At 40.1% G+C, this 12,080-nt stretch overlaps 1 protein-coding gene across 1 annotated transcript; it reads right to left on the reverse strand.

Annotated features, from left to right (window-relative positions):
* Window positions 1-6,928: 6,928 nt before the first annotated feature.
* On the reverse strand, window positions 6,929-10,808 carry FZD10 (frizzled class receptor 10). Its single transcript, XM_082774109.1, has one exon. The coding sequence runs from the start codon at window positions 9,418-9,420 to the stop codon at window positions 7,663-7,665; it is 1,758 nt and encodes a 585-aa protein (XP_082630235.1). The 5' UTR covers window positions 9,421-10,808; the 3' UTR covers window positions 6,929-7,662.
* Between the last annotated feature and the right edge of the window lie 1,272 nt (window positions 10,809-12,080).

Below are 12,080 nucleotides of genomic sequence, written 5' to 3' on the forward strand. Positions count from 1 at the left end.
AAGCATAAAGCTTAGGTAATCTGGGAGCTGTGTTTGTGAATATATAAGCCAAACTCAGCAATACGTTTTTTTTCCATAAATGAGTAGCATATTTACCATTAAAAAAAAAATAGAGTAGAGTGGTACAATGTGTTATGCTCATGGTCCTTGCATTATGCTTCAGTTCAATTGCCAAAATTTTTAGAAGGAAAACTACTAAAACCATCTAAGTATATTTACTAGCTCAAAGCCATCTAAAGCAAGACTTGAGTTCTGTGGTTCCGAAAATTTACTCTGCTTGGTCCAGTGCTCTGACCTTGACATTGCCTTTACACTTATCACCATGTCTACACTGGGAATTGCATCAATTTGATTAAATATTATTATTTTTTAATCTGGTTTCAAATTGATCAGGTTAAGTTAGCATAAAAATCACATGTAGATATGTAACTTGGGTTTTATTCTCTACTAATTTTCAATGAATAACTTCAAAAGGCATTCTAAAGAAACTAAAGGACTGTACAGATATTGATGCATAAGGATGAGAAATCTTGGGAAACTGACTTATCTCATCACTGAAATCAGTGTCCTAAGGAAAGTTCTTTCATGTAATTAAAAATAAAAATAAAAATGTCTGGATTAAAAAAAAAAAAAACACAACTATAGTAATTAAAAAGCCTGAAGCCTCAATAGAAAGCTGTCCTTTCCTTAAAAATTAATTTACAAGAAAAAATTCTGACAGTGCAAAATAAAAAGATTTTGACAAATTCCACTAAAATCTTAACAAGGTGGAAAATGATGTAGCTGAAAGAATATCAAAGGTCCAGACTTTAATTCCATGTCTTCTAATGTTATCAAATAAAGTAGTCATAGTCCAGTTTCAAAGTTAGTTTAAAGAACCACAAAGTTCAAAATGAGTCTCATGGTTACTGCCTGTAGCGTAGCTCTTAGTGAAGCAATGTTACAGCTGTAAAGAACTAAGGATACAAGAAAGAGAAGTTAAAGGCAGATAAAATATCTCTATTAGTCCAGCTGGGTATAACTGGGAAAAACTTGCAAGCTTTGAGGAATATAAACCTCTCCTTGGGCTAAAAGCTTTTGCATGCAAGTAGTTTGTCATTGATTTTGTTTTTGTTGTTGTTGCTTTTTCTTTTTTCTTTTTTTTTTTTTTTTTTTTTTTCCTGCTTTATCCATTGATCTCATCTTTCTTCCTTTCCTGTTTGTAATTTCACACAGATAGATATTAGTCTCATATAAAGGAAATGTAAAATAACTAATGTACTAGACAGAACCAAGCATTGCTTGTCCTCAGCAAGAATATTTTCACGTTTAAGGCGCCTGCTCAGAACTGGCAGTCTCTTCTTGATAGTCTCCTGTGTTCATCAGCACCTTTGGTAGCTCAGGACTTTGAACCTCCATTTCTTACCACACTCCTTATCCAAAAAGAGAGATAAAACACAAGTTTTGAAATATATTTTTGTTTATATTGAACAAAAAAGCTCAAAGCAGTCCCAGCTATGGGCCAGTACCACAGAAAGCTGTGTGTGGGCAGATTAGAGACTAAAAGGACGGGATCACTTGAGAGGAGGGTAAGGGAGGCAAGTCACATGCAGATGATGAAAGACTGATCAGCAGTGGAAGAGAGGGGAAGGGAAGGGAAGTGCTGATCAGGGAAGAAAGGAGGAAACAAGGAGCACATTGTAGGCTCAACTCAAAATGTTGCTGTTCATCCTCAGCTCCCATTGATACTACAGGACTACTCTCTTGGAAAAGGTGACAAAAGGCTCTTGAGCAAACATTTAAATTGGCTGAAGATTTTTTGAAGGGGTTTTCTGCTGCCAGAAAATGCAGATCTATTAACATTGAGCATTCTGCAACAAATCTAAGTAAGGTGCTCTCAAAAAATGCTAAATAAACTTAAAAAAAAATCCATTTCAACTTTATCAACACCCAATACTTCTGAATTTCATTTTGAAATAACACTTGGTTTTGGAACATGCTATGTGCAATCTAACATAATAGCATGCTTTAAAACTATAGGTTAAATAATTTCCACTCACTGATTTATTTATTTATTTTCATATCATGAATATTTCATTATCAGCACTTGTAAAAAAAAATGTTCTGATTTGGAAAAAAAAGTCAAATTAAGGATTTTTCCTGTAGCATGTGCTTTCCCTGAGATACGAAGTTTGATTCAAAGCATACACTGAAATTAGTTGGACACCAATTGATTTCAGTGGAGCTGATCTATGCGGAGATCTTGAATAGAAGGAAGAAACAAGTGACAACAAATTGAAGGAATTCCTTTTTAAACAATGCCTTACCAAGATATACTCGGTCCTGCCTTTGATGTACCACTCCCCAAAGCTTTAACTTTGCCAATCCAGGAAAAGCAGAATTGGGCTTGAACCACATCTGTTCTCATACACACTAAAATTAACTAATGAGACACCACTGACTGTAGTGTGTTTTTGCATCTAGTTTGGTAAGACTATACCAAAGTCTAATGTTACATACATAACATTAAATAACCAATGGATACTAATTTCTGTGATTTATCACATGCCCCTTAGTGAAGTCAAAGCCTTGTTTTGTGCTGTTTTCTATAAATATCCATTCAAAAATTAAGACAAAACTATTTGAAACGGTATTTATTAAACTAAAATCTTATCTACCATACCAGAACCCATTTGTTTTACAAACCTAATAATATATTGTCTCTTCTGGATAAACATGTAAAGATACACAAAGCTTAACCTGAACTGATTCAGGGGCAATATTATTTAGACAAAATATGAAACAAGGTTAATATTAGCACCCAGGTTGATTTTAACTCAGTAGTTCACTGAAAATAAAGCTTTTATAATGGGAATGTTGATACAAACTTAACTGTAAGAGCACAAACACTGCTACTGAAATACAGTTTTGAGCAAGCTCCATGAAGGAGTGTTTTGTAAATGAATAATGACTTTGCTTAAAGCCAATCAACATCAAGTGTGTTAAAAGAGATGAAATAGTGCTGGAAGGCAGTGGGAGGTAGAGGAGCCTCAAAGTGCAAACAGGTGCTGATCTCCCTCCAGGGGGGATTGAGTGGCACAGACCTTACAGGCCTGTCACTTCTGATCAAAGCAAGCTCCAAGACCACATAATCACCATCACCCACCTTTTAAAGGATGCCCTGATTTATCATCTGTCCGTGTTAATAACTTGGCTACTCTGTCTAAAATACTTAAGAACATTACACAAGGATAACATTTCAATTTTTTTTTAAAGAAATGTGTAAATGTTTTAAACTAAAATGCACTGAAGTTCCTCCTTTGAGGCCATCTGTTGTTGGAGACCACCTGTCATCAAAAGACCACCTGAGCACATAATATCCCATCATTACAGAACTATCTCCTTGAAGCCAAAGATTTTAAGTGTTCAAATAAAGGGTGTATGTTAGAGACATTGTCGTTACTTGGCTTTTCATATAGTTTGAAGCCGTGGGATGACAGCCATATGTGAATAATGGCTTCATAATAACATACATATGAAACGCTACTTTGGGAAAAATCTGATAAGAGATCTGAACATTCCTTGATTGAGCTTCTCATATCCTTTCAACTGTGGTGCTTGCACTGTACTCTTCAAAGTGTCCTAATATGTCATACCTAAAACAAAACCTTGAGAGTACTGAGCTTAATTTCCTTTCTATTTATAAGCAGCATTGGCATTTTACTGAGAAACAAGACATATTATTGTAAATGGAAGAGATTTTGTGTGATTTCTTTTTTCCTGCATCTAATTTTTCCTTGCTGATCTCATATTCTTATCTCAGTAATCTCTATTCAATAAACAGAAGTACTCTGCCAAACTACCCTCTCCAAAAAAACAAACTTTCTGTCTTCTTCTGTCCCTAACATACATAGATGCTACCTGAATGCAGAGACCTAACCTGCATCATCTTAACCTACACAGTTGGAGAAAATTTCTACCCTCATGGGTAATCTACAGCTCCCATGGGAGAGAACAGTTCCCTTGTACACAACCATGTGGCAAACATTAGATTCTTGATTGGCATATGCAGACACTAACAATGTCTTTTTGTGTGTGCTTGTTTTGCTTTGTTTTTCTTTTTTTTTTTTTTTTGATATTTTTAACTGAGCAAAGTATCAAGTTAAGCACCACCAGACTGTAATAAAATATCCTCTCCAGAAGGAAGTTCTGGAGTTGCATTCCTTCCTCAACAAGTTTCCTATGGAGTGACTGAATTGTTAATATATTTGCATATAAATACTTTTCTTAAAAATCTACCAATAAGCAAATACCCAATAGGCCTTGACAGTACATAGAAAAAAAATCCTAACAAATTCAACAGATAAAAATACCAATATGATTTTACTGAAATATAAAATTACCATGAAAAGTAAAGATGTTTAATAGAGAATACTTTTGAGATATTTTCTCAAAGACTTTTTGGTTGCTATTATTTTTAACTAATGTGCAGACTTCTAAGACAAGAATAACATTCTCTGTTAAATTATTAATAATACTATATTAAATCACTGACACCTTGTGAGAATAAGTATCACTTTCCCTTAACAGCTCTAAGCTTCCAATTCCTTATGTGGCAACTTCAATATTAAATGTTAAGACTTTTCAGAGTTACGGGACAGTAAGAAGTAAAATTTTTGAAATAATTAATTCTTAAAGTCCTTAAAGAAAATAATCATATTCTGTTACATTTACTGTACATTAGTCCTGGAGTAATAAAAGCAGCAGAAATATATACTTGAAGAATCTAGTTTGCTTACCAATTAAAAACAAAAACAAACAAACAAAAACAAACAAACAGAAAATCACTACAAAGGGGAAATAAAATCCAAATTCCTAGTTTACAGTTTAGGAAGAATCTATTGGTGACATGAGGCACCTAGCCAGGCATTCAAATGTGGCATTTTCCTAGAAGAACATGCAGTTCTGCTCTGGTGACAATGAAGGGCCTAAGCTGACATTTGATAAAGCTCAGAATGGCAGCAGAAGTCCATCCATTGCTGAATATCTTTCTTCATTTTTTGTTTTCTCTTCCAGAATCCTAGTAACAGACTGCAAAAACACATGATCAACAATGAAAGCAAGAAACTTTCTGTAGTTAGCAAAAACAGTGAGATGCTGATATGGTGAAACATTCTCTAAACAAATCTGTCACCGGTAAAACAAGCACTAACCTTTATGTCGGATGAAATTTGTGTGAAGAAGACACATTGCTGGCAAGGTGCACACATTACTGACAAGGCGACATGTATAATAACAAAGCGTATTTAAGGACTCCTATAGTAATTTGCAATACACATATTATTTGGAAACATTGTATTTCTTGGGATCTAATGCAATTGATTTTAACTAGAACACACACAGATGCAAAAGCATTAATTCAGTAGTTTCAGAAGTGTATTTGTGAAGTGCAATGTCCTGCTTTGGCTCCAGGAGGGTGTGCTGTGTCAGGATTAACTTCCAGGGCATCCACCAGGTTGTGTATCAAATAGTGACATGTATGCACAAAGGCAGAAAAATATCCTCCCCACTTACCCCAGATAAATTTGATATTGAAAACTGCTTCACATGTGCACATTTTAGACATAGAATTGATTAATAATACCTGCAAGATCATTTTTTGTCATTCGAGTTCCTAGTCATCACTAGAAACACTTTAAAAGACTACACAGAAGAAAAAAAAATAAAAAAAATATATATATATACACATGCAGCTCCGCACATGACCTTGAAAAAACAGGTGACTAAAAAAGTCATTTTTTGTAGCTTTCCTAGCCACTGCAATGTGACCATCACAGGGATCCATACTCTATCAAAGTCCATTAAGACCTCTCTCTGTGATGAAGTTCCCAATAAAGGGTTTTCTAGAAAAGCCTGTGTAAGAAAGTGAGGTTACATTACTATCTCCCCAGGTGGTCACACAGCCTGTTAGTTAACAGCATGGAAAAATTCAGTATCATAAAAATCACACTCCACTAAAAATATTTTGAAAACGTATTTACAATTTTAATCACATAGTTTTCCTAAACAAGTATTTTAATTCCTTATTTAGATTTCCCCTCTTCTTTCTCCTGATCTTTCCCTAAGCCTTTTCCCAAATAATAGCGATACATTCGGTAATGTTAGAAGAGAAAAATCTCCCTGAAGAGTAGAGACTGAAGTGTATTCAAACTGCAGAAGTGAGCCAGCTATCTTTAACATGCTGAACATACCCTATGCAAATTTGAAAGGGGTGTTAACCAAGGATCATTGTTGTAATCTCAGTGCTTTGTAAACATGGTACTACCCTACATGACTGCAGCTTTTTTACATCACTAAAGCTTCTTCCCATTCAGTTTCTCAATTGCAGAGGTTCACAGAAAGATGCAACTTCAAAACCCATTTATTTAATTTCAACTTGCAAGTTCTTTTGAGCAAATTATTGTTCTATTTGCTTATACTTGCAGCCAAGTGTAATAACAACTATTGTATTCAAAGTGTGCTTTTATCAAATAATTGAAGAAACACGTTTATTAACCACAAAGCACATCAGAGAAAGTTTAGAACACACAAAATTATCAAACTAAAGAACATATTTTATTTTTAATAAAATAGTGGAGCATGAAAAATAATTGTATATTACAAATATATACAGCTAAAACTGTGCACCCCCAGCACAGTAAAGAGCATCACTCTATACAAAGCTTCCCTTTGCAGAATCTAGTGCTTCTTGATCTATTCATAGTGAGAATTTGTTTAAAAATAGAAAGAGTCAATAAGCCCTTTGGGTCTCTTTGAATTGACCTCCCCCCACCCCCCTTTTTTTTTGCACAAATCAGTCCAAACGTGTATAACATTGGCTTGATTTCCATTAAAAAGCCACAAAATGTAACACTAAAGGGTTTCTGAGGACTAGACCTCTTAGTTCTTTTGTTAGGAGATTTCTTTTGTTGTCTTTATGTACAGCAAAATACTTGTTTCTCTTTTTATGTCATGGTAAGAAAAAAAAATGTATTGCACATTATTCTTATTCATAAAGTTTGTGTCTGGTGTAGGAAGTTTCTCTTTTAGTGAAAGAATATTGGTGAGCATTATAGATTGAACCTATTTTTAGGCACTGCAAACCTACTAAGCTGAGATGAGTTGTAAAGGATTTCTCTCTCTCTCCCTCTCTCAAAGTTAGCGCAGAAGTTGCTTTCAGAGATCGCCTGCTTTCTGAGGATAGGCCTCTCGGGGACATTAGGGGACTTTTCAAAGAAAATCTTTGCTCCATAAGACTTCACCATACCTTATTACTCAGAAATCCAGCTCAGCTACACGCACAAAAAAAAGTTAAACTGGGCGCTTTGTTTGTTTGTTTTGTTGTTGTGCTTTTTTTCTTTTAAACATCTGAGAGGTGGATGAAGTACTTAACTACAATTAATAACAGAAGAGCCTGCTTTAATTCACAATATTTCTTTCACTGAAAACCTTTCTATAAGTACATTTACCTTCAGTATTTCACGAGGTCCTGAATTCAGCATGAGACATTTTTTGCCTTGAGATATTAAACTATCCTCTGACAAAAAAAAAAAAAAAAAAAAAAAAAGCACCATTTATTTTTTAATTTCTGGCTGCTACTGTGGTAAGTCTGTAAGGTGAGATATAGTCTTGTCTAAAAACTATTCACACACAAGTGGGTGGTTGTAACGTTGATTCATATTTTGCAAGATGAGTTTTCTGTGGATGTTGAGTTTTTTTGTAGATTCCACTACTTGTAATAACACTTGCAGGTTTTCTCCTACTTCTCTTCTTTAATCTTCGACTACAAACGTTTTGCCAGGACTGAAGAGTCTTGGAAGTCCAGATCCACATACCACTAGTAATGCCCACAACTAATAACATAAAAATTTTGACCATGAAAATTTCTACTGCTGGAATAGAATTATTCATCGTGCAGTCCAAGTTTTTAGTCTGATTGTTCATCTTGCATTTCTGTTGAGTTGCCACAATTTTCCAATAATCCATATTAAGTCTTTCATAAAAATAGCAAGCTATCACGCAAGTTGCGGGCACTGTATACAAGACTGAGAAGACACCAATCCTGACCATCAGCTTCTCCAACTTGTCAGTGTTTTCTCCACCTGTTTTCATCACTCTCCTGATATGAAAAAGGGCCACAAACCCAGAAAGAATAAAAGAAGTGCCAATGATTAGATAACAAGCCAAAGGAATGAGTACAAACCCAGTCAAGGCATTCACATCCATGCTTCCAACGTAGCACAACCCTGTCAGCTCATCTCCAGCCACCCTTCTCATAACCAGGATCATTATGGTCTTCACAGCAGGAATGGCCCAGGCCGCCAAATGAAAGTAGCTACTGTTTGCTTCAATTGCTTCGTGCCCCCATTTTTTCCCAGCCGCCAGAAACCAAGTTAAAGTCAAGATTACCCACCACAAGGAGCTCGCCATACCAAAGTAATACAGAACCAGGAACACAATGGTGCAGCCAGTGCTCTCCAGTCCTTCCTGGATGACATAGAGCTGGCCGCTGTCCCTATCACAGGCGATGCTTTCAGCACCTGAAAAGAGGCGAATGATGTACCCCACTGAGTAGACACAGTAGCACATAGACAGGAAGATAATGGGCCTCTCGGGGTACTTGAAACGCTGTGGATCTATCAGAAATGTGAGTACAGTAAAAGCACTGGAGAAGAAGCACAGAATGGACCAGATGGCAATCCAAATGACAGCAAACTGCTTGTCATCCCTGCTCCAGTAAACATCAACCCCTGGGGTGCAGAGCGGCGCACAGGAAGCACTCTTTTCCACATGGTGGAACTTGCCGGGGTTTTCACAGGAGGTTCTGCTCAGGCTGTCCTTGTGCTGCTGCAGGTCGTGGCCACCGCTGGGCCGCTGTGGCCGGAACATGGGTGGCAGCATGCTGGATCCTCTGGGTGGCTCGTCCGACCCGTTGTTGGGAGCTTCCATGCACAGATAATTGGGATCATTCTTGTTGGGCAGTTTGCTGCAGTCTAAGGAGTCCGGCCACTTAAAATTGAACTGCTCCATAATGGGAGAGCATTTCAACCTCGCCTGCTCGCACATGACCCTGCAGGCTGGGATCGGTGTAGAAACTTGCTCCGTGCACATAGGGGCATAGAGGGAGCAGAGGAAAAACTTCAGATGGCTGTGGCAGCCGTACTCCACCAAGGGGGCAAACTCGTGCAGCTGGATGGCAGCTTCCCTCTGGTTCTCGTGTCCCATCAGGTTCGGCATCCTCGTCATGTTGTACCCTATATCCTTGCACATGGGGATTTCTATGGGCTGGCACCTCCCGTCACCGGGCCGGTCAATGTCGATAGAGCTTATCCCGGCGCAGGAGCCGCTCAGGCAGCACAGCACCAACACGGCCCGCACCAGGCTCCGGGCCCCCAGCCCCATGCTGCCGCTGGGGCGGCCGGAGCGCGGCTCCCTCCGGGGGGCGCCTGGCGCTGGGGCGGCCGGGCGGGGGACCAGGGGGGGCGGCAGCCACTTCAGCGGCCCCCCGGCTGCTGCCCGGCCTGGGACGGCCCCCGGCCTTCGCGAGGGAGCCGGGCGGTGGGGCACGGCGGCGCGGAGCTCAGCATAGCCCGGGCCGGGGGCCGCGAGCACCGCCCGGCCCCGGCCCCGACCCCAGCCCCGGCGGCAGCGCAGGGGGGCGGCCGGGGAACGCCGCGAGCGGGCGGCACGGGGAGCAGCGCCCCCAGTCCTCAGCTGCGCCAAACTTACTGCGGGGAGCCCAGCAACTTTCTTGTCCCCGGGCTTCCACTTTTGCGGTCCGTTTTTCCACCGCCCTTCCTCCTCCTCTTCCTCGTCCTGGTCCGAGCACTCAGCGCCGCTCAGCGCCCCTGTCTCGGGCGGGTCCCTCGGGGCTTTGCCTCTCCCAGCTCCGCACTTTCTCGCCGAGAGGTGGGAATGGGCTTGTCCGAGCGTGGAGTAAAGGAGGAGGAAATCTCTAAACCATCGAAGGGGGGGGGCTCAGAAAGGTGCCCGGGGCTGGCTCTGCGAGGGGCCGGCTCCGCGCCTGCCTGGGGGCGCCCCGCTCCGCTCCGCTCCCCCCGCATCGGCGGCGACGGCCCGGCTGGAGCAGCCCGGCTGCTCAGGGGGCGGCTGAGGCCGAGGATGAAGTAGAATAAAAAAAAATCAAAACCTGCGCAGGGTCCGCCTCGCATACGACATCCACTTTGCATGAGAAAGGTGAAGCTGACATGGTGATTACTTTCCAATCACTCGGAACGCCTTGAAACCTCCTTAAGGACCCCTACAGGTTCTCCTTGATCAGCACAGATTAGAAAAAGCCCCATTTGTTTCTCTCTCTCCTCCTGTCTTTCTCCTTTCCCTCCCGGTGCCCTCCCTTGAAAGTTTAACAAGATTTGTCTCTAGAAGGCGTCAGCCTAACCTCCCTCGCCCAGGTAGGAGGGGAGCCAGGAGAGCAGCGCCGCAGCCTCCGTGTCTCCTAAGGAGAGGGCTGAAGGTGGTGCCTCCCCGGCTGCCTTTATTGGAGGGCGGGCGATGCTTTAGCAGGGAGGATGTGGGGAGGAGGTTGCGTTTTATGGCGAGTGCTATAAACTCTCTGCTGCCAGGGTCATAAAATACGGTTGCTTTCAGCCTGGAATCTCAGCTGTTTTCAAAAGTCGTGCTTTGTCTCGAATTCCTAACTGAACAGGACAGGCGGGATAGCTGAAAAAGTACCTGATTATGGTTTTAATCACGGTATGGCATCTCTCGAAAAGTAGGTTTTTTTTTTTTTTTTTTTCCTCCTTACATAAGAAATCCTACGAGGAATAGAGATATACCCTTGGGAAAGTGACTTCATCCTCTATAGAAATGATACTTACAGATTTTGGAGACGGAGATCATTTTAAAGTGAGTTGTGATTACTTTTTAAGTTAAGCTTTGAGATTAATGCTGCTTATTGGTCCAGCAGAGCTAAGAGGAGAAAGTTCCCCAGCCAAACTAAAATTCACAGCTCTACACACCAACAGGAGCACTGTGATCAGAAGTCAGATGATTAGCTCTACTTCATTACTACTATTATTATTAATTTATTTTGAACTTAATTTTAGCAAACATATTAACGAAGAAGGAAAATCTTTCTCTTCATTCACGCTTGCCCCCACAAACCGGACTCCTCTCCATTAGTGCCTGCTTCTTATCGAAATGAACACGGAGTCTCCTGGAAACTACCAAATCCCGCAGGGTCAGAGTTAATACCCCACCAGTCTCTAGAAAGGAAACTGTTGGCTTCCTCAATTGTGATAAGGGTGAAATGGATCCAAGCAAGGACAACAAACCCCGGCTGATGTTTGTCTTTGAAAATCCTGAAGATGCAGCTAGTTTTTGCTTAGAAGTAAAAGCCATCATAAACATTGTTTAACACAGTACTGCTTTTCGTGGCTTTTCAGCGGATCGAGGAGATCACACTTATAAAGTATTGGTCTTATGGGCTGATCTTTCCTGGGCACTTTTAGATTCCTCAGGGGATGTTACAAATGCAGGCAGTGTTATGTGCAAAAAAAAAAGCTTTATTTATTTTAGCGTGTCTGTATGCATGTATGTGTGTGAGACTGAGTGTGTTGAGGCATTTCCATTCTTCATTAATCTAAACCTGTTTTCTTAGTATTTGTATGCATCCTGATTCCTCTGCTGCAGCGCTCAGCTGGGGGTAGTAGGGAAGTGTGGGGAAACCTTTTCCAAGGGATAGCCACCTTTAAAAAGTAAAACTTAAAAAACACTTAAGATAAACATATTATATATTTGTTTTGTTCGGCTTGATTGTTTGGGAGGTTGTTATCCCTATTTTCAACAAGTATTTTTGAAAAGCATTTTATATCACCATTCACATTAAAATAATCTAGAAAAATACACAAAATAAAACATGGCATGTTTGTTCTGTCTTACTGATAGCAACCTTTTTTCCTAAGTGGAAAAAAGGAAATACAAATAAAAATGAGGGGGGAAAAAAAAAAAAAAAAGCACAGCCAAACCTTTGTAATTGTGTCTCAATTAATTAATTGATCTTTTATGTGACAATTTCATTCAGCCTTGTTTTTCCAGCCATT

This window comes from Aythya marila, assembly GCF_965140915.1.
Source record: "Aythya marila genome assembly, chromosome: 17".
Lineage (NCBI taxonomy): Eukaryota > Metazoa > Chordata > Aves > Anseriformes > Anatidae > Aythya > Aythya marila.